The 23,863-nt window shown below is 41.9% G+C and overlaps 1 protein-coding gene across 1 annotated transcript in view; it reads left to right on the plus strand.

Moving 5' to 3' along the window:
* LOC113981880 (homer protein homolog 1-like) overlaps nucleotides 1–23,863 on the plus strand; it is a 127,393-nt gene that overhangs the window by 22,720 nt on the left and 80,810 nt on the right. Inside the window, exons 4-5 of the mRNA XM_027709550.1 lie at nucleotides 10,774–10,866; nucleotides 22,796–22,938. Coding sequence (XP_027565351.1) covers nucleotides 10,774–10,866; nucleotides 22,796–22,938 — 236 coding nt within the window. The remainder of the gene's footprint in view (nucleotides 1–10,773; nucleotides 10,867–22,795; nucleotides 22,939–23,863) is intronic.

Below are 23,863 nucleotides of genomic sequence, written 5' to 3' on the forward strand. Positions count from 1 at the left end.
CCAGGAACTGGATCTCTCGGGCAGGTCCCTTGACCTTTCTCTGTTTGATGGCAAAACCGGCTCCCAGGAGGATCTGGATGATTTTCTTTCCTTTCTCAAAAACCTCCTCTGCTGTGTCGCCCCATACAATGATGTCATCAATGTACTGCAGGTGTTCTGGAGCCTCACCCTTGATGCCAAAACCAGCAGAAAATAACTGCTCAGAGACAAAATTTGGACTTTAAGCAGCAAAGGTATTTATTTCGAGCAACGTTGGGGCGCTAGGTAGCTATCGCTGCACAAACTAGCTTTAAAGTTCTCAGTGAAAAGTCAGGTAATTTATACAGTTTTGGTGAGAGATTACAATATTTTACATGAATATTCATTAAAATTACATCATCTCGTTATAATATTCATATTAGGCAGGGTTCAGGCGGAGCTTGAGGTGGAGTCATCCTTTTGGGGAGATTTCTGGGGGTCGTTCCTGTTTCTTCAGCCTCATGAGGGTTGTTTCTTTTCTCTTCTTCGTCATGAACTTTCCAACTCTTCCTGGCTACGTACTAAAGTCTTGCTAAAAACCCCTTTACTCAGCTCTTCACCCCCCCAAATGTCCATTCTATCTAATTTATGACTACTAAGCCAACCTTTTTGTTATCTTTCATTAGAATAGAGCATACCAAGCACAGGCAGGCCTCTCGGAGCCTGGTACCTTCTCTCCCTTAACTAATCTCATAACACATGTTCTCTGTCTCTGTCATTTTAACCTAAATGCAGCATTCCTCAGAGTGGGATCTGTGAACTTCTCAGAGCAGGATCCCAGCATCTAAAAATCCTTGCTCTGTTTCATTTCCCCCCTTTTCTCAGGACTTATGAATTCTTTCGTCAAGTTCTGAAGACAAAGGGTTTCGGTAAGTGTACATCATTGCCCACATTGTTTGTGTTCTCTTTTCTATAATGCTCAACTTATACCACAGGTAGATGTTCAAGAAAGATAATATGATCATTCCTCCCAATATAACTAGCATGGGATGTATCAGAAAATTAAATACTTGTGTTGCTCTAGGAGAGTATCCTACTAAGATGTCCCACCAATGATGTTCTGCATCAGCTAAAATATTTATATTTTTGGAGTCATGTTTCACTTGCCACAGCATGCGTTGGGTTGTTCTGTTTACTTCTTGGACTAGCTTTTCTACATCCGGGTGTTTAAGCCTTGCTTTAAAAAAATCAATATTCATGCCTATCTGTAATTTAAGTATATCATGATACAAAGTATAATTTATTCTAATCAATTGTTGAGTTGTTACTGGTGCAACATTATTAAAATCGCAACCTACAATCTTAGCGAAACTACACACACAAAAATTAGTACCATTAGTTATTTCATGACAATTATCTATAGTAATATTAACACAAGCAGTTCTAACACATGCACATCCATTTCCTACATAAAATACTTGTGACTGGGCTTTAGTGTGTGAGAACATTTCAAAGGTACATGTACTTTCTTCGATATCTAAACACACGTCTTCATTTTCTGTTACTGCATTTTCACAGATGTATCCTAACTGTTCTCTGGGAGTACAGGCCTCGGTGCTGATCAATTGCCACTTGCCTTTGGTCTGATCATAACTTGCCCAAACACTATGACCTAAGGGTCTGACAATGACATTTTGGTGTATAGCTCCCAGGGTTAGAACAGGAAAGATTGCCTGTTCTTGTGCTGCACTAATAGTGAGCACATATGCTTCAATTCATTCATGTTGTGGATTGTAGGTGAAATTCACTAATTGCCACCAGGCTTGATGATCTTTTTCAAACTGAGTAGTGGAATCTTCTCTCGCTATTAATTCTCTAATTTCTTGGGGTAATATCCCTGATGTTCCTTCTCTGAGTATTCCTGCAGCTATAGATTGTACCCATTGTTGAGTCTGGATACATTGGATTGCAAGTGCAACTTTTTTACTAATACTTCCAGTGTAGTTTGCTACCAATGTTAATAATTTGACAGCTAGAGATTGGGTTTCTGCCAACGTGATCATAGATGATTTCAAAGGGACTTTGAGTTTTCCTAAATCAGAAGTGACAGCACTGAGTTTGTTAATTAATACTTCTTGATCTATTGTATTTAATACACCTAACCCTGTGCCAACCCACCCGGGTATATCTCTTTGTTTCCTGGTATGGTAGGATCTAGCTGCCAGCCAAGCATTCCATCCTTTAAGACTTTGCTGTATATACGGCTGGCAACTTTTCTGTATGTGGGATATATTCACTTGGACATTTATTTGAACTCTTTTCAGTGAATATGTAGGATCTAGTAATAGTTTTTGTTCATTGGATTGTCGAATTACATGAGGTCCAATAAAGGTTAAGTTATGTATACTTTCACAGTTTGGAGAGGGAGTTGTGAGCGCCTCAGTAAGTGGTTCGGAAGTCGTTTTGATAGGTGCTTTAGTAGTAAGACTCTTTTTAAGTCTGATAAAAAATGTTTTGGAAGCACCTTTATCTTTACTCATCCATGAGCACTGAACTGAAACTGATTGATCTAACAGTAACTTCATCTCACACTGGGCTTTATCCTGCTCGTTTTCTTGAGTATCATCCCATAGACAAGAAATTGGACCCTTTCTTTCAAGCCAAACCTCATTACTTGCGTTGTCTGTTTGACTAAATATAAGTAACTGGTTCATCATGGAGGTTACTGTCAGCTTGACCTGTTTTGTCTTTTGTGTCTTTGTGCCCTATTTATATTTCATCATCCAATTTTCCTATTATGATATCTAATGAGTCCTGGGCTTTATTCCAGTCTTGTTGTGTATATGGTCTGTTATTATGTAGCACATAAATGGCTAAGATTGGCCTAGGCTCTAGATCAGCTGAGGGATGTATCCCCACCCAGGGGAATGATTCTATAATTTGGGCACTCGACCATGGCCACTCTAGAGTAGGAGCTTGGGATAAGGTTATACTTATCAAAAGTCCAAGAATCAGCATTGTTTTTAGGTCCATGGTTCAGTTCTCCTCAAGAGCTTTCTTCACTGTCTTCTGGAGCTCTTTTGACTCTGGAGTAATGGATCCAGGTTGGCTGTTCTTTTATCTGGACTCCTGTGAAGGTGGTCAGCAACACCTGGAAAGGTCCTTCCCCCTTTTCTTGCAGAAGTTCTCCTAAAAGATTCTTAACATATACCCAATCACCGGGACTGAATGGATGTAGTTTACAATCAGGCTGTTTTGGTTGGTGTTCTAGCACCACTGTAGCATTTTTATCAAATTGTTTTCCTACAGCTATAACATAATCATACACATATGGATTGCCTATTTGATCTACTGCCTCACTATTTACAATCTGCATTGCATAGGGTCTACCATATAAAATCTCAAATGGACTCAATTTTTCTTTTGATCTTGGTTTGACCCTCAATCTGATCAGAGCAATAGGTAAAGCTTGATGCCACTGAAAATTTGTTTCTTGGCATATTTTAGCAATTTGTTGTTTAATGAGATGGTTCATTTTTTCTACTTGCCCACTCGGGGTCTGTAGGGCATATGCAATTGCCATTTGATTTTCAATGCTTTACTTACTGCCTGTATAACCTTTGCACAAAAATGTGAACCCCTGTCTGAAGAGATGCTCCTTGGCACCCCAAATCATGGTATAATATCGTTTAACAGAATTTTGATCACTTCTCTTTCTTTATTTGTTTTGCATGGGAAAGCTTCAGGCCATCCAGAAAATGTATCTGTCAAAACTAAGAGATATCTGTACCCCCCTTTTCTTGGTAATTCAGAGAAATCAATTTGCCAAACTTCACCTGGGAATTTTCCTTTGTTTATTGCCCCTTGTTGTATTTTGTTCTCAGTATTTGGGTTATTTTTCAGGCAACGCTCACATCGAGATGTAACCTGTTTTATTGCAGTAAATAATTTTGGTCCTGCCACTCTAGTTTTTAAATATTGATAGAGTGGATCTAAGCCCCAATGAGCCTTGTCATGTTCCTCTTTTACGAATTGCCATACCATTTTTCTTGGCAATACTAGCTGTCCCATTTTCAGCTGGCCCCACCCATTGTCCAATAGCTTACCTCCATTTTTATGTATCCACTTATGATCTGCCTCTTGGTATTCTGGCTGGAAATCTGTGTCTAGCTTTTCTGGCACTAAAGCTGCTATTGTTAATTCTCCGCTTCTTGCGGCAGCTAATTTAGCTTCTGCATCAGCTTTCTTGTTGCCTATTTCTGGAACCGTGTTACCTTTCAGGTGTCCTTTACAGTGCATTATAGCCACCTGTGTTGGGAGTTGGACAGCTTCTAACAGTTGGAGAATCTCTTTCGCATGCTTTACAGCTTTTCCTTGGGCAGTCAATAGCCCCCTGTGAACTTCTCAGAGCAGGATCCCAGCATCTAAAAATCCTTGCTCTGTTTCACCCTTCTCTAGTGTAGCCTGGATCAGTCTGTGGCAGATGGTGGGACTGTGTTTCCACCCCTGGGGCAATTGGTTCCAGGTGTACTGCATGCCCCTCCAGGTGAAAGCAAACTGCGACCTACACTCTCCTGCTAAGGGGATGGAAAAGAATGCATTTGCAATGTCAGCAGTGGCGTACCACCTCGCTGTCTTGGACTCCAGCTCGTACTGGAGCTCCAACATGTCTGGCACAGTGGCACTCAATGGCAGTGTGACTTCATTCAAGCCACAATAGTCCACAGTCAATCTCCATTCTCCATCAGACTTATCCACAGGCCAGATGGGGCTGTTGAAGGGTGAGTGGGTGTTGCTGACCACCCCTTGGCTCTCCAGCTCACGAATCATCTTATGGATGGGAATCACAGAGTCTCGGTTCATTCAGTATTGCCGATGATGCACTATTTTAGTGGCGATCGGCACTCACTGTTCCTCAGCCTTCAACAATCCCACAGCAGAAGGGTTCTCCGAGAGGCCAGGTAACGAATTCAAGTGCTTAGCCACCTCTATCTCCACAGCAGCTATTCCAAAAGCCCATCCATGTCTCTTTGGGTCTTTGAAATACCCATTCCTTAGATAGTCAATGCCCAGGATACATGGGGCATCTGGACCAGTCACAATGGGGTGTTTCTGCCAGTCCTTCCTGGTCAAGCTCACCTCAGCTTCCAACAGTCAACTCTTGAGACCCTCCTGTCACCCCAGAAATGGAAATAGTCTCTTATCCCACATGTCCTGATGGCATTAATGTGCATTGAGCACCAGGGTCAACTAAAGCCTTGTATTCTTGTGGGTCTGACATGCCAGGCCATCTGATCCACACAGTTCAATAGACATGGTTGTCCCGTGCCTCTACGTGGCTAGAGGCAGGGCCCCTCTAACACTGGTCTTGGTTGGGGCCATCACAGCTCTTTCCCTGTGAATACATTCGGGAGGAACCTTCTAGCAGGTCAGATCCTTGTCCATGAGATACCGGTACTCCACTTACTCTCATGGGCTTCCCTTTTCCTCTCTCCTTCAACTCTTGTACTCGAGCTGCCAGGACATGGATAGGTTTCCTGTCCCACTGTCTCATGTCTTCTCCATGATTGACTAGGAAATACCACAGCTCAGTTCTTGGGGTCTGTCTGCTCTCTCTAACTGGGGAACATCTGGCTCTGACTTCAGAGGCTCTGGTTCACACTGGTGCCACATGGAACCTGTTTTCCTTCATCTCCTCTATTGTCTCTCAACCATTGTCTCTATAGTGGAGATATGGGCCCATAACAGGGTGTGGACCATGCTGTCGTACATCCGGAGTTTATTCGTTACAGAACCCACTGTCTCTCTGTTTCCTCCAAAGTGCAATGATGCCAAGAAATTGGTGTATATGGGTGGCCCTTGCTGTGAAAGGCTCCACCACATCTGTGACTTACACCTGATGTTGTCAGGGTTGTGGCTGGGTTGCCCATCCTTTTCAAAAAGTGTCTCTAACAGTGCCATTTCTCTCAGGCGTTGGATACCTTCCTCCATGGTCTTCCAGGCTGTCTCATAATGGTGCTGCTGCAGGAAGTCTCTGTAAACAAACTTCTCTCTCACACCTGTTAGAAGTCGCTCCCAGAGAGAAAGGGGCTTTGACTCCCTCATGAATGCTTGCTCGATACCCACATCCTGGGCTAGGGATCCCAAATACCTTGCTTTGTTGCCATCAAATGGCAAGCTTTCATCCATAAGGTCCCACACTCAAATCAGTTAGGTCAAACTGGGCTCGTCTTGACGTCAAATAACGTCATTCCGCATATTGCGGAGCTGGTCATATGACAGGGATTCGGTAATGATCTCAGGCTCTGGTCCCTCCACTGGTTGTGAAGGCCCATCCTTATTAACTGGGCATATTGACTTGGCTTTATACTTCTTTCTCTGCACTGGGGTCACTTCTGCTGGCTGTGACTTCCCTTCTGGCATGGCTGGGGACTGAGCACTTGTGATGTCTATTGGTTTCTCTACTCCACTATCTTTCCCTTCTGACTATAGGTGGTGTTGCCCAGTCCAGACCATGGTGCGGTAAGTGTGGGCTAAGGTCCAGCACATTGCTGAAAGCTGTCCATCTCTAGAATTTATGGACCGATGTTCTTTCAGGCACTCGGCAACCTTACAGGGGATCTGTGTTTGGTCAGGGGAGAGCTTCCAAGCAATCGGGGGAGAGTATTCCTTCAGCACCTGGCCTATCTCCTCCCATGCTCCCATCCAATCAGAGTGACATGTCTAGGGCAGGCTGTTGGGCTGTGGCAGGTGGTTGGACAGTGGCAGGCTGTTGGGCAGGTTCCTGGGTAGGGTCCCTAGTGTCTGGGGTAGGTCTTGGGGCAGTTAGCAAAGACAACCTCACCCTGTCTCTAAATGCTGGGTAGGCCACACTGAACAAACACAGCAAAAACATCATCAGGAATAGAATATCTTTAACATCCAGGGGAAAAATCAACCCTTCAGAAGCTACTGTGGTAGGGACATATGAGAAGTGGGTGAAGGGTTGGGAAAAAGCATTTGCCTGTATTCCTCCCCCAAAATAGGTCCCATTATCAGTAAAACCTCAAAAATAGTAACCTAGGTTGTGGTAGTAATGCATCCATTTATATATATTCCAAAAGAGAACTACAGGGCCAGAATTTTTCAGCCACTGGTACCAATTTACAAACTTAATAGCAGCCACAACTATTGCAGCCATAGTGTCCATCTTTAAGAAGTGATCCATAAATAGAAAGACCATATACACCGCCAAATGCCAAAAGAAGTTGGACCACATGATGGCTAATGGTGTCTCTGTATGCAATACACAGGTAATTAAACAAGAGGGTTTATTCCTTTTCCACCTTTCCTCTAGCCAAGCCCTACGATTTGGGCACCAATAAATGTCTTAGTTTAACAAGATTACAACTTAGAAATTAAGAAACTTCAGGCGGAAGTGTGGAAAAGGAAAAGAACAGCTTTTTATTAACAAAATCTGAATAAACAACAAATGGTGCAATCAAACTTTCAGAAGAAACAAAACAAAGTCCCAATTCCCCAGGTGCAGGGGAAGAAACCCGTGGCAACCCAGGGCGAGGCGGGGGGGAAGGAGGGGGGAAGGCAGGACTCTCCTGGCAGTTCAACAGCTGCTTGCAGCCACGTGCTCCCGCAGCAGCCAGCAGCCAATGGTATCACAGCCAGCGATGAAGGAGTCCTTTCTCCCACAGGCAGTCCCGACAGCAGAATACCTCGCTCTGAGATGGGTCAGTCTCTCTCTTTCAGTCGTCCCCTGCAAGGTGTCCCCTGGGGAAAAAAACTTCCTCTCAGGAAAAGAAAAGGAGGCACCCAAAACCAGGCTCCCCGCTCTGTCCGGTCTGTGAACCAAACCCAAAAACCCCGAACAAAAAACTCCCCAGCCATCCCCACAGCAACCGTATTTCCCGAGAGAGCTCGCCCTCCCCCCACTCCCGCACTGCCCAGTGCATGCAGCTTTGCTCCATCCCCCCCCATCCCAGAAGAAACAGATGGGGGAGGTGGGGCAGATGTTGGGAAAAAATTCCAACATCTCTTTTCAAACCTATGACACTATGTCACTCTAAACAAGCAGATGATTTCCAAAGCATGTATTAAGTGTTTGAATTTTTGACTATTACTCTTTGGTTCATGTACCTTTGTCCTCCTAAACTGATTACTAGGATAGAGTGAAACAGTGGTAAACTTTTTCTAGGTGATTATTGGAACTGTGAGAATCAGTGGAGCAAGACTATCCAGTATAAAAATAACATCACTCTAATCAACTTAATGTGCAAACAGTATAGAAGAAAATTATTAAACATTTGTTTATCTTCATTAGACCTTTTCTCAATATGTCAGACCACAAATTCACCTCAAGATTGTTCCATCAGGAATCAGACAGAAGTCAGTGATACCTAAAAGATTTCACAGAATCAGCTGGGTTGGAAAAGACCTCTGAGATCATCGAGTCCAACCTATGACCTAACACCACCTTGTCAACTAGACCATTGCACTAAGTGCTACATCCAGTCTTCTTAGACACCTCCAGGGACGGTGACTCCACCAGCTCCTTGGGCAGCCCATTCCAATGCCCAGTCACTCTTTCTGTGAAGAACTTCTTCCTAATGTCTAACCTAAACCTCCCCTGGTGCAGCTTAAGACTATGTCCTCTTGTCCTATTGCTGGTTGCCTGGGAGGAGACCAACCCCCACCTGGCTACAACCTCCTTTCAGGGAATTGTAGAGAGTGATAAGGTCTCCCCTGAGTCTTCTCTTCTCCAGGCTAAACAACCCCAGCTCCCTTAGCTGCTCCTCATAGGACTTATGCTCCAGACCCTTCACCAGCTTTGTTGCCCTTCTTTGGACATGCTCCAGGACCTCAAGATCCTTCCTGAACTGAGGGGCTCAGAACTGGACACTACTCGAGGTGTGGCCTCACCATTGCCCAGTACAGGGGAAGAATCACTTCCCTAGTCCTACTGGCCACACTGTTCCTGATACAGGCCAGGATGCCATTGGCCTTTTTTGATACTGAATTAGAGTTTCTGGATGGTATATTTTGTTTCCTATATTCAGGAAACATATGCTTTAAAATAACCTGACAACCAAAATATAGGATACCAGTGAAGAGAAATGATACTTCCTCAAAAACTAATAGCCTACCAGGAGAAGTAGTTTAAAGGCAATAAGGTTTCTTAGATCCTGGATAGGAAGTGAAGTTCTGATTGAAAATAGTTGAGGAGATTGAGTCACACAAAGGTAGCCATCATCCCTTTTGAATACATGTAGTGCAAAACAATTTCTTTGTATGCTGCTGCTGGAGAGATTTAGAAGGTGTTGATGAAGTTTCCAATGTTTTTGCAGAGTAATCAGTCTTAAGCTGATCATAAAAAGATCATGTTTTGTATAAAAGCAGTAGCAAGCCAAAATGAATGCTTGGCTACTATAATAGTGTAGTGTCAAGCTGAGATCTATGAAGCCAAATTTTTCTCTAGCCAGAGAATCTAGGTCCTATTCTTAATAAATTGATTTAATTTATCAATTTTGAGGGTGCGTTTCTAAATTGCTGCTTTAGCTATTTTCAGGAAGAGGTTCATGTAGCAGAGAAATCAAGCTTCATATGTCAGTTCAATGTGAAATTCTTGTATTTAGTGTTTGGTATATATGAGTGTTTAGTTCAATTAATTTGTTCTTTAACTCGATTCATGTCAGTGAACAATCAAGAAATGAACTTGACTCAATATTCCCACTACTGCTTTCTTAATTAGCTACTGAAATTATAAATGCTGTTAAAATTTGGGAAGAAATTAGTGTTCTTTCAGTCATGAAAGAATGAAGCCCATTGAAGGCTCTAGGCTAATAGTGACCACAGTAGGCTTCAGAACCAGATCATTTGTGGTCAGGAAAACAGTAAAACCTGAATCTGAAAGTAGCTGTGCAAGGCAGCTTATCACTCTTATATGCCATATATGAGGTGGGTTTTTGATATGGTTTGAAGCTGGCTCCCTGCCAAGTCTCCAAACCTTACCACAAGAAGTGTCCCCCCCGAAACCAAGGGAGAAGAGGGAGAAAAAAAACAACCGAGAAAACCGAAACGAGAGAGAGACAGCTAAAGCAATATATAAATATATTTACACTTATATTACAGTTATATACAGTTGAAATATATATACAATTTCACAAGGAAAAGGGAAAGGGGAAGGGAAGAACAAAACCAAAATAAAATATATATATATCCCGATCAATAGCTCAAGATCTAGCAACTAAAAGAATTAGCAAAGAATATCCTACTACTCTCCTTGGGACAACGGAGAGTCACGCTGGAGCGACTGCCGGCAGCCTCCGCCTCCCAAGGTCGACAAGGCCTTGCCAGGCATCACTGTCCAACCCGACAGACTCAACAGCAGGGAAACCTGCACTTCCAAAGCCGCTGGAAGGAAAGAGAGCGAAGGCCTTTCCTCCTTTCTTCTTATACTCCAGCTTACATAAAAATCGTAGGGAATACTGGGTAAATCTGGGCACTTCCTTGGTTACAAACTGGTCACCAAGGAAGGCCTAGACCAAAATACCACAGTTTTTTAACACTATTAGCAACAAATTAAATTTTGTTGCATCATAATTTTCCTGTCATATAAACAGAGTACATTATGTCTAAAAGGTATGCCACTGTGTAACTCTCTGAAATAAGTAAGTATCTAATAAGGAGAAAAATTAAAAAATTCTACTGACAGAATTTGACTTTGTAAAATATTAAGTACAGCATTCTGTTCTGCATGTAATATAATTACTTCACACCTACTTTTTCTCTTTTACCTTTTTTTTTTTAAATGTGTACCTTCAGTTTGCAGAAAAATTTCAGGAATTCAAAGAAGCTGCACGACTAGCAAAGGAAAAATCCCAAGAAAAGATGGAGCTAACAAGTACACCCTCTCAAGTGAGTCTTATTGCCTGATTTAAGCCTAGTACTTCATAGTCTGTTCTACTTACTGTATCTTATATGCATCTTGTATTAAAAATTAAGAGTACTTCACAGTTTCCCTGAATTCTCTCAGCAGTCAGCTAGAAGTGTCAAGAAGTCTAAGAATGCATTTAATATACTTTGCTGAAGTGTCAAAGGGGCTTGCTTTAATATGAAATTGTCCTTTTGTTTACTCTCATCCCTTTCTTTGAGCTTTCCCCAGAAAATATGTTATGAGTAAAGACAGTGAGCAGTTATGTAAGTAAATCTAGAGTAAAGACCCTTTGTGTTTTTTCTTATTGTATCTATGAAACTTCAGGTGATGCACTGATTACAACAAAAATTGAAGTTTTTTTACTTTTTTAAGCAATAGTGAACACAAAAATAATTCCTCCTCTTGGAGGATGAAGCAGCTTTAAAACTACAGCAGGGGTTCCTGAGCTGAGTAGGATTAATGCAGCTGAGTCTTTTTTTCTTGGGAGTGCATCCCCATTCATTGAATCAGTGCATCCCTTAAGTGCTTTGCACTGCAGTATGCTCATGATCTTTGATGGAACAAGGACGGCAGTCAGTTTGCAACATGCTGTACGAATAGGTTTATTGCCACCAGAAAGCTGCATCTGTTGTCTTTCCAAGTCAGTGGAAACCACAACAATACATGATCCAACCTCATGTTTTCCCAATAGGCATTTTGCCCCAGTGCTAGGTTGGCTTTTGCTATTAAAGGGAAAATGTTCGCTCTACTGTAACAGGAGAAAATAAGGCATTAATTTTTATTAGTTGTCTTGACTGTCTCTAAACTTCTCATAATTGCCATTAATAAATACATAAATAATGGAAGTATTATAATCTAGTTGTAAAGCCCCAGGTTCAAGCCACAGGCCACCCGGGTGTTTTACTTATATTTAGGACTCCCAAGAGTTTGCCCACCCGAACTTTTGCAGAGCCTTTGGTTCTTTGATACCTTGAATTCACATAAAGAGAACACACAACATGCATTTCCCAAGGGACTTCTTTTAATTTAGTGAGAAAATAAGCATTTTGGCAAAAGGTTTTACAGGAGTAACAAACAACTAAGGACAAGCATTACACTAAAGCACCCAGCAAACACCAACCCACACAACCTAATGAAATACCACCCATTGGTTTTAAGTTACCCATGAGAGGAAGAAAAGAAATTCAGAGAGGAAAGGAGTAAAGAAAGAAAGGAAAAGAGAGAAAAATAGTTACTGCCAAGAGTCACATAGCAGCAGGCCCCAAGAGAGAAAGGCAAAGAAAATAGAGGCCCTCTGCGCCTATATTTATATGCCCCGGTCACTGTGGCCACCCCTCCCAGGTGGGACCACCAGTTTATTGACCACTCAGTGCCCTCTTAGCCGGAGTGAGGAGTAAATCAGCCAATCAAGGCTCTAGGAGGCATGATGTGGGTGGGCTACCAGGTGGATCTTTTTTTGATTGACAGGCTCTTGCCACATGGCTCCAGTGCCATGTACCTTCTGAGCTGCCATGTTGGCTGTAGACCATGTGTCTTCCGATACTGGAGGCCTGGCCCCCTCCCCCGACACATACACAGAAGTTGGTTGATTCGACCCAATTAATAAATAACCCAGTGAGATACAAATCCAGTCTCTCACGCTAGTATACACTTGGACTTTATAGACAGTGAAATGCTTCATCCAGGCCTCTAGTTGTTGCCTATATTATAGGCAAAACAACTACTCTGCTTCTCTTCTGACATAATGATTAATAATCTGCACTCAGAAGTTAAATCTGAAACTGTTGAATGGAGTGACTTATTTGGTTTGGGCATAAATTTGAGCTACTCATTCAGATTCTTTAGTCTAGCAGTTGCCCAGGGTTAAAGCTTTTTCTTAATCTATATGAGCTATTAATATTGTTTATTTTCCAGATTTCCCTTTTTATTTGGAGCCTAGCATTTTATACTGTAGGCAGCTATAGAAATGTTATCTCAAGCAATTGTATAATACACATTAAAAACTGCGATTTATTTACCACACATTTAGGAATAATTTCATATTCAGGCCTTACTTTTCATCTCTTGGCTTTTAGCTGTGTTGATAAGTTAGCGTGCTATTCCAAAATACAGTTAGTGCAAGTGCTGACACATCAGCAGAGTAGTCTTCACATAATGCTTCTCATTAGTTCTTCAGAAAGAAGGGAGTTTGGAGCAGATGAGGAGTGATGACTTCATGACAGACTGCAGCACTTCCATAGCGCTGGGGCTTATTTGAAGAAATTTATGTCTGAGGGAAAGACAGGTGCTTGGTAGTGGGGAGGGAAGGTGGGACCCCAGAGACATTTGAAGGAACACTTGCTGTCATTTGATTATCTGCCAAAAAATGGCTGCAAGGCATGTAATTCCAGTGTTGCCTTTGTCAATCATTTTACAGCTCTTTTTTCCCTTTTATATAGTGATCCTTGGCAGAGAAGGGAAGGAAAAGAGGAAGAAGAGATATTTTCAGTGGCCAGTCAAGACTTTATAGGAACTTGGCTTTTAAAGGAAGTTTTGACAGGAAAGGCATTGGGAGGTAGTGTGAGAGTAGTGAGCTCTATAACAGTAGCTCAGTTAGCTACTGTTAATCCCTCTGCTGTATTGGACTTGCAGATATCATTCTGCATTAAATTAATAGGTAGGAAGATACTGCATATAAAAACTGGAAAATATGCCTTTAAAACTTACATAAAATATGTTACATTTCTCATATTACTGCTTAAAAAAATACATTATTTTGTTCATGTCATAAACCCATGGATCTTACAGTGACAAGCCACCCATGGTCTATTTTCAGTTACAGGCTTGCCTATGCACTGAAAGTGCAACACTGATCTGGAGTTCACTGAGTAGAGTGAATCAATAGGCTGAAAACTGTGTGTACTGCTTTTTTCCCCCTTTATTGTTTAAACTAACGTTAATTAGGTTCAAGTACACAACCAAATAGGGTTTGCACCCTCACCCCATCAGTCTTACAACCAACTGAAGAACTGGAGTCTGAACCACAGTTCTTGGTTTTTTTTCCAAGCCAGAATCTTTCTTCAGATATTTCTTGTGACCCCAGTCATTTCAGATTAAGAACTCTGTTAATTTCTGAAATTGTGTGGTAAGTAAATCAAAATATTCCAGTTCTTTCTTCTGTGATTCTGAGACCCTCCCATAATATTAGGAATAGCTATTGCCTGAAAAATTTTAGTATCACATTTTTATATTTTAAATATAAATTATTTACCAGGCATGGATAGTTGTGAGTGTGTGAGAGCACTGATTAACCTGTATTGGTGGAAGAAATATACAGTAGAATCTGATGCTTCTTTTGTACATGCAGATCAGACCCTCATGAATTTGCAGGAAGCAAACCTTTAGGTACTATATAGATTGTGATGTTTGTCTGCATTAATCTTTGTCACTTGAATTTCATTCAAACTAGACATCTATGAAAGTTCTTTACTGAAAAATAAGCCTAGATGGAACTTACACATTTGTTTTTCTTCTACTGAAATTGTTTTTATGCATTTGTACTTTAAATATTTTAATAAAGCTCTAGCTTTATGTATCTAATAATAGTGTTGTAGGAATCTTAGATTAAAGATACAAGCAAGTCAGATTTTGTGGGATGTGTTATATGTTTTTTAGAACATCTAGTGTAGTTTGGGAAGAGGAGGAAATAACAAAGAAACTCTTGGATTGATAATGCCTTTCATTTAATGGCAGTGAAAACTGTTTATCAAATCAGAGGATAATAATAGACAAACGCACATAATTTGTATAAAATAATTAATGTGCCTGATTATCTTGCCAGCTCTGCTCTCCTTTGACACTTTAATCTCAATTCAGTTTCAGTTCAGTAAAATTGTTGTGTAAAAGCATTTAATATTGATATCTAAAGTATTAACACTTAAGGTAATAGTTTTGAGTATAAAATAAGTACTTTCTTCCCGAAAGTGGGTAACAATTTTCATTCCTAAAATAAATAATTTACATTTATATTATAAATAACACTTCATATTTGTGTAATAAATCAGTGTAAGCGAATTATTTTCTGCTTTTTAATCAGTAGGAATTTAATAAGAAGATGCAGAATGGAGACACATGCATGTGTATTGTACACCTTGAGGAATGCTAAATATAATAGAATTTGAAGTCATTATTAAAATGTTTTACTGTAACCCTGTATTACTCAATAATTCAAGTTGCAGAGTGAGATATCTCTATGTGAGAAATACAGTAGAATAAAAGCAAAATTTTGACAATTGCTGTGCTGCAAATGCTTAATATAATTTAAAGTGTAATGAAAATGTTGAGCAATATTTTTGGTTAAGTGACACCAGTGCTTTGTGGAAGGTGATAATGACAACCAGATCCTATTTTCTTTAAAAGAATTGAGTTTTTCCATCTGGCCAAGTCAAGGGCAACATTTCTTAGAGATATAGGATCAAATTCAGTACTGGCTTTCAAAAAGCCTTATCCTTGTAAACTAGTTGAAGGCTACAAGTGCAGGCTTAAAATTGGACCCTGATCTTGTAAGATCATGACCAGATAGATACAATTTCTTCTGAGATTGCTGTTCTTCAGTTTTCTACAGTGGCAAAGAGATGGGAAGAGGAGCTGCTGGCTTTCCAGAGATTGTGCTTGTGCTTCAGTTTAATAAGAGTAAATAGCAGTTTTATCTCTTCTCTATGCAGATGGTAAAAGGCTGTGTGGCTATAGAAGGTGCTTAGCTTTTGGAAATATTGTAATTCAGCCAATCCTCTGCTGGATAGTCACCCCTCCATGACATCCATTGAACTCTATTCATGAAACTTTACTATCTTATAGTTAAATGTTACCACTTGATTATTAAAAGCCTACTAAGACATCTTGAAATTAAAATGAGCTACTTAGCTTATATGACTCCTTTTCTCCTGCAAAAATCATTACTTGGAAAACTATATAATAGGAAAGAATATATTAAAATTAAACCACATTCAGGGACTGAAAAGCCTATAATGTTCTAACTTAAGATGTGGGCTACACAGTGTACTTTGTTTTTTTTTAAAGGAAGCACTTTTCAGTGACTAGAAATTGAAAAATAGTGTTTGTTGGCCAAAACATAAATGTATGTGTTGGCATAATGAGAGCTGATTAAAACTGCACCAATGCCTTCTGCCAGGAAGTAAGTCAGTAAGCTTTTCAGGTGTAGCTGCCTGGGTATAACTGGAGTATTCTCCTTCCCAGATAATACCATGACCAGAGAGAGCTAGGCCAGGCTAACATGTCTATGAAAGTTTTGTGAGGATGTGGTGGTTTACTTTGGCTGAACGCCAGGTGTCCGCCGAGCCTGCGCAGATTCCCCCCCTCTCCCCAAGGGGAGACGGAGGAAAAAAAAAATGTGAAAAAAAAATCCCGGGCTTACCAAGAACAAAAGTTTATATTTACATGGAGAAAAAGAAAGGAAGAAGCTAATAACGTTACAGACACATAGGCAAAGGAAACCAACAGAAAAAGAATTCTACCTCCCTCACTGAACGGCATCTCGGACAGGCGCAGCTGTCTATCCAACCATTCCCGGAAGGAAGAAGAAGGCTGAATTAACTTTCCCTCCCCTTATATAGCCAGGCTGACATAATATGTCATGGAATATCCTGTTCCTCCTGGGAAAAGGAAGTTGTATTTGACTACACAAACCTATTACAATCTCCATCCCTTATTCCATACCATTTTACATCACACCCATATCCCCATCATCCACCTACATCCCGTGCTTGTACAGGTCTTGTCTTCTACGGTGGTCTCATCGTTGAGCACTAGCATCAGCTTAGTTCGGGTCTTTCTAGTCTGGTGACTTTTTCTGCAACATACAACTCAGAATACAAATTAGTTTTTTCCCAAGGTTAAATCTCCTTGAGGTACACACTGGGTTTCCATATCTTCTCTCATTATCCACCAGGTGTATCCGGGTCCTTGAGCAAAGACAATCCCACGAATGGGCTTGCTTTTGCTCGAGGGAGGGTTAACCCAAACTGCTTTACCTAACATACCTCTCAAGTGAATTACTGGGACTTTGTCTCCATCCACAGTGTGAAGGGGTTCTGTTTGGGCAGGGCTGGCTCGATTGATGGAGTCTCTAGTGCTGACTAACCAAGTAGCTTTTCTAGGTGCTGATCCCAGTTTTTGAAAGTCCCCCCACCCAATGCTTTCAAAGTAGTTTTCAGCAATCCGTTGTATCGCTCAACTTTTCCAGCAGCTGGTGCATGATATGGGATATGATATACCCATTCAATGCCATGTTCCCTTGCCCAAGCAGTAACTAAACTGTTTTTGAAATGAGTCCCATTGTCTGACTCAATGCACTCTGGGGTGCCGTGTCACCACAGGACTTGCTTTTCAAGACCCAGAATGGTATTTCGGGCAGTTGCGTGAGGTACTGGATAAGTCTCTAACCGTCCAGTGGTTGCTTCCACCATGGTGAGCACATAGCGTTTACCTTGGTGGGTCTGTGGCAGTGTGATATAGTCAACCTGCCAAGCCTCTCCATATCTATACTTATCCCAGCGTCCACCATACCATAGGGGCTTCGCTCTCTTTGCTTCTTTAATGGCAGTGCATGTCTCACAGTCATGGATAACCTGGGAAATAGTGTCCATGGTTAGATCCACCCCTCGGTCTCATGCCCATCTATAGGTGGCATCTCTGCCCTGATGGCCTGAGGCATCATGTGCCCATTGAGCTAAGAACAACTCTCCCTTGTGCTGCCAATCTAGATCTACCTTAGACACCTTGACTTGTGCAGCTCGATCTGCTTGTTTGTTGTTGTGATGTTCTTCATTAGCTCAATTGTTGGGTGCATGGGCATCTACATGGCAGACTCTCACAGTCAACTTCTCAACCCGAGCAGCAATGTCTTGCCATACATCAGCAGCCCAGATGGGTTTTCCTCCACGCTTCCAATTAATCTTTTTCCACCGATCCAGCCAGCCCCACAGAGCATTGGCTATCATCCATGAGTCAGTGTAGAGGTAAAGCCTTGGCCATTTCTCTTGTTCAGCAATATCCAGGGCAAATTGAATGGCTTTAAGTTCTGCAAATTGACTCGATTCACCTTCTCCTTCAGTAGCTTCTGCCACTTGTCAGGTGGGACTCCAGACAGCTGCTTTCCACTTTTGGTTCTTCCCTACAATATGACAAGAACCATCAGTGAAGAGGGCATAACGTGTTTCTTCTTCGGATAACTGATTGTATGGTGGAGTTTCTTCAGCCCGATTCACTTGTTCTTTTTCCTCCTCATCGGCCAGACTGAAGTTTCCACCTTCAGGCCAATTTGTTATGATTTCTAGGATTCCAGGACAATTCAAGTTTCCAATTTGGGCACGCTGTGTAATCAAAGCAATCCACTTGCTCCATGTAGCATCAGTGGTATGATGGGTAGGGGGCACCTTTCCTTTGAACATCCAGCTCAGCACTGGTAGTCGGGGTGCCAGGAAGAGCTGTGTTTCTGTGCCAGTCACCTCTGAGGTTGCTTGTATTCCTTCATAAGTCGCTAGGATTTCCTTCTCCATGGGGGTGTAGTTGGCTTCAGATCCTCTGTAGCTTCGGCTCCAGAAACTGAGTGGTCGGCCTTGGGTCTCACCGGGCACTTTTTGCCAAAGGCTCCAGGAGGGACCATTATCCCCAGCTGCAGAATAAAGCACATTTTTCACATTTGGTTCTGTCCTGACTGGTTCAAGTGCCACGGCGCGTGCAATCTCCTGTTTAATCTGTTTAAAGGCTTGCTATTGTTCAGGACTCCACTGGAAATCATTCTTCTTATGGGTCACTAAATAAAGAGGGCTCATGATTTGACTGTATTCAGGAATGTGCATTCTCCAAAAACCTATGGCCCCCAGGAACGTTTGTGTTTCCTTCTTGTTAGTTGGTGGAGTCATCGCTATGATCTTGTTGATGACTTCTGTTGGAATCTGACGACGTCCATCTTGCCATTTCACCCCTAGAAATTGTATCTCTTTGGCAGGTCCTTTGACTTTGTTCATTTTGATGGTGAAACTGGCTTTGAGGAGAATCTGGATGATTTCTTTTCCTTTTTCAAAAACTTCCTCTGCTGTGTCCCCCCATACAATAATGTCATCAATATATTGTATGTGTTCTGGAGCCTTACCCTTCTCTAGTGTAGTCTGAATCAGTCCATGGCAAATGGTGGGACTGTGTTTCCACCCCGGGGCAGTCGGTTCCAGGTGTACTGCACGCCCCTCCACGTGAAAGCAAACTGCGGCCTGCACTCTGCTGCTAAGGGGATGGAGAAGAACGCATTGGCAATATCAATGGTAGTGTACCACTTCCAGTTCGTACTGGAGCTCCAACATGTCTGGTACAGCAGCATTTAACGGTGGGGTGACTTCATTTAAGCCACAGTAGTCCACAGTCAGTCTCCATCCTCCATCAGATTTACGTACAGGCCAGATGGGGCTATTGAAAGGTGAGTGAGTCTTACTGACCACCCCTTGGCTCTCCAGCTCTCGCATCATTTTATGGATGGGGATCACAGCATCTCGGTTTGTTCGGTACTGTCTTCTATGCACTACTGTAGTGGCCGTTGGCACTTGTTGATCTTCGACTCGCAGTATTCCCACAACGGAGGGATCTTCTGAGAGGCCAGGCAGGGTAGATAATTGTCTAAATTTCTCTGTAGCCACTGTGGCTACACCAAAAGCCCATCGATACCCCTTTGGGTCTTTGAAATATCCTCTCCTGAGGTAGTTGATGCCAAGGATGCAAGGGGCCTCTGGACCAGTCACAGTGGGGTGCTTTTCCTATTTGTCTTCCATTAAACTCACTTCAACCTCTAGCACTGATAATTCTTGATGTCCCCCTGATACTCCAGAAATCCAAATGGGCTTGGTGCTTTTATGCCCTGATGGCATCAAGGTGCATTGTGCGCCAGTGTCTACTAAAGCTTTGTGTCTCTGCGGATCTGATGTGCCAGGCCATCGAACTCACACAGTCCAGTAAACCCTATCGTCCCTTTCCTTCTCCTGGCCGAAGGCAGGGCCTCTCTATTGTTCTTGGTCAGCGTATTCACTGTCTGATCCTTGCATTGCCCAGCTAGAGGTCCCCTCACCAGGATCACAAGAATTGTCCTCGGTTTTTCTGCATTGCAAAGGTCGCTGATCTCTTTCTGGGGCCTCTGCATCAACTACATGGATGGCCTTCTTACTAGGTTTTTCCCTCTTAATTCTCATACCCAGGCTTCAAGTTTATAGGTAGGTTCACCATCCCACTTCTTCATGTCTTCCCCTTGGTCACGCAGAAAGAACCATAGCTCACCGCATGGCCTGCTCCTGGGGTTTTCTTTCCTCCTGAGTGGGGCAGGAGGAGACTGAGACTGACCGCTTTCTTAGGCTGTTTCTGCGGCAGTTCTCACATTTGGGGCATTTGTAAGGCCTCTCCATCCTCTCCCTAGTGTGGGTGCGTTGGTGTCGAAGATCAGAGCTTTCTCTGAAATCTAACTTGCTAGCCCGGGAGAATGAGGAGGCTTCCACACCTTCTGCTATACTCTGTATCCAGGCAAACATCGTATCCACACTTGGTTCAGTCATCCTTGGATGATATAGTGTTATCAGACAGTTAACATATGATGCAGAGGCACCTTGAATTACTTTTCTCCACATGGGCAGTGTGCAAGGAACACGCTCTGGATTTTGGTAGTGGGGGTTGCCTGGGTCACCGTAAATCATTTCCAGCATGGCCAATTCCCGCAGGTACTGGATGCCTTCCTCTGCAGTAGTCCATCTTCTTGTAGAGCTCATTAGATCTTCTTTAAATGGGTACCTGTCTCTCACAGCAAAGAGGATCCAGGTCCAAAGACTGCTAATAAATCTCTCTTTTCCAATTTCCTGTTCAATTTCACAATCTCGGGCAATAGATCCTAGTTGGCGTGCTTCATGACCTTCTAACAGGTGACTACCAGCCCCGTCATCCCAGCATCGGAGCATCCAGGTAAGAATTCGTTCACCAGGCTGCCGGTTGTAATCTCTCCGCAGTTCCCGAAGTTCTGATGGGGTCATGGGCTGAGTAACTTCGCTCTTCTGTCTAGTTTCCTCTCTGCTTCTCTCACGTGGAAGTGGAGGTGGAAGCACCCTCGCTCTCTCTAATGAATCACCAGCTATTTGTCTTGCCTCCCTTTCTTCTCTCGGAGGCTCAGGAAGGGTAGATCCTTCTCCTTCTTCCTCCCTTACTAATCACGGAGGTAGGCCTGTAGGTCCTGCAGAGCTCCTTATCCATGTCTTTCTTTTCACTACAGGGGCAATAGTGACTTCAGATGTCGTGGTTTGGGTCCCTGTCTCAGTCATAGTCTTTTTAGAGTATTGAACAGCAGCTCAATAAGCACAGGCCAGGCCCCAGTACAGGGTGAGAAGTTGCTGGTTTTGATCAGGGTAGGCAAGGCAGCCTTCCATCAAATGACGTGTCAGTTTGTTGGGGTTGAATACTTGTTCTGGTGTGAAGTCCCAGGCAACAGGGGGTGTTAGATGCCCTAAGAACCTTCCTAAATTCATCCACATCCCTTGCCACCCAGGAACTGGCCCCTTTAGAGAACATCCCAGTAAATTCTCTCTCGAAGTTGGTTTTGTCCTGGCACAAGGCAACAAAAACAACACTACCTTCCCCACTCCCCATAATGTTTTAAGAGCATTGGTTAAAAGCAGTAATAAAGCCAAACAACTCGGGTAAGGATTTGTAAGGATCGTGGGTGCTTTCATTACCAGGCCCTCTATGTCAAAATCAAGAAGAAAAAAAAGGTTGATTTCTTTCCCTTCTGTGTTTTTTAAGGGGTAAGTTCCACACCCTATCAAAACTGTTAGTAAAATTACAGGTATCCCCACAAGAACTGGGCGAATTGCCATGTTTTTGTTATATGTTCTCGACTTAGTGTAAACAAACAGGTAAGTGAGGCAGTTATTTTATAAACAATCTCCCCTTGACAGTCTTCCTGGGTTTCCGGCACCAGGAATGTGGTGGTTTACTTAGGCTGAATGCCAGGTGTCTGCCAAGCCTGCACAGATTTCCCCCCCCCCGCAAGGGGAGGTGGAGGAAAAAAAAATGTGAAAAAAAAATCCCGGGCTTACCAAGAACAAAAGTTTATATTTACATGGAGAAAAAGAAAGGAAGAAGCTAATAACGTTACAGACACAGGCAAAGGAAACCAACAGAAAAAAAAAATTCTGCCTCCCTCACTGAACGGGGTCTCAGACAGGTGCAGCTGTCTATCCAGCTGTTCCCGGAAGGAAGAAGAAGGCCGAGTTAACTTTCCCTCCCCTTATATAGCCAGGCTGACATAACATGGCATGGAATATCCTGTTCCTCCTGGGAAAAGGAAGTTCTATTTGACTACACAAACCTATTACCTGTGCTGAATAAGTTTTCTTTACAGATGGCTCATAGGTGAAACTGTGAATGCACCATCAATGGCTGTTATACTGTTCACTTTAGTTAATATGCAAAACGAATGCTAGATTTTGAAACAAATATCAGAATTCTTTGTTTCACTATGTTAGAATATAAAGTAAGAGATAAGAATCCTGGTTGCCAATAGTCACCTGTTATGTAGCTGGCCAAGAGCTGCATATAATATCAGGTAAGAGAGTGAGGTCTGTGATAAGTGGGAGGCTGGATACTTGCAAATAAATCATAGATCAGATGTGTTTTGTGGAAGATAATATGAATCCTATGGTAATACACTTCTAAATTAAATTCACATGATGAAATATGGCCACAAGTGATGCTGGAAATCTATGAGCCTCACATTAATACTGACTAAAATTTATATCTCATATAAGAATAAATGAGATTATATACACATAGCCTTCCTGAGCAGGTCACTTGGTAATTCTAATGTGTCATTTGTTTGTTTTACTTAAGGAATCAGCTGGAGGGGATATTCAGTCTCCTTTAACGCCACAAAGTATTAATGGGACAGATGACGAGAGAGTGATGCCAGAAGTGACACAGAACTCAGAACCAAGGGCTGAACCAACCCAGAACGCATTGCCATTTACCCATAGGTACAGATTCCATTCCCACATCCTGATTAAGTGATACTTATCTCCTTCCTCATTAAAGGGACCTTTTCTCATGTCATGGCTTCCACCTAGCAAAATTAAGGATTAAATTATTTGCATTATAATCTTTGTTTTCACAAAAAAACATGAGGAAATCTCTTTGAATAACATTTTGGGGAGCATTATTTTATAATTTAATCAGCTGAATGAGAGTCCTTGAACACTGGTTAGTGCAGGTGTCCCTTTAACAGGAAGCATTATTTCAATGTTTGAGATCTTAGTAAAGTTAATTGCTTCTTAGAATATTCAAATTTATTTATTTTTGCACACATTTTCTTTAAATGAATGATAGGATTGGATGTCAGCCTTTCATCAATGAGTTGCTGGAAGAAAAAGGACTCTTACAACACTTATGGATTATAAAATTTAAAGCAGCCTTTAATTAAACAGTTCTCTGACAGTTGAAAACATTTTTCAACTTTTTTTTGAAACATGAGAGAAGTGTAATTGTGCTTCAGACTGAATTTTAATTCATTGCACTAGGAATACTGTACTCTTCTTTAAGAAAACTATGTCTTTTAATAATACAAATAATGAGTTAGGATGGATATATCTCACCAATCAGAAATGACTGTATGTGGGACACTCAATAAAACTCATTATGCACTGAGATCATGGAAAGTAACTTAAATATTTAATAAACTTAAAGCAAAGTTAGAAATACTAGATTTATTTTTTTTAAACATGGTCTGAATCAGTTTAAATAGAGTTTAAGAGCTCTTGATCAAAGGTTGGGGAACACTAGGATGTCAGATATGTCATGCAAATAATTCAGAATGAGCAGAGATGGAATTGGAATTGTTCAAGACTTCTCTTTTCTTGTAAAAGAACAATACTATTAAACATTTACATTTTCAAATGAGAAAAA

Source organism: Neopelma chrysocephalum, unplaced genomic scaffold (genome assembly GCF_003984885.1).
Source record: "Neopelma chrysocephalum unplaced genomic scaffold, ASM398488v2 Primary Assembly neopelma1_96809, whole genome shotgun sequence".
Classification (NCBI taxonomy): domain Eukaryota; kingdom Metazoa; phylum Chordata; class Aves; order Passeriformes; family Pipridae; genus Neopelma; species Neopelma chrysocephalum.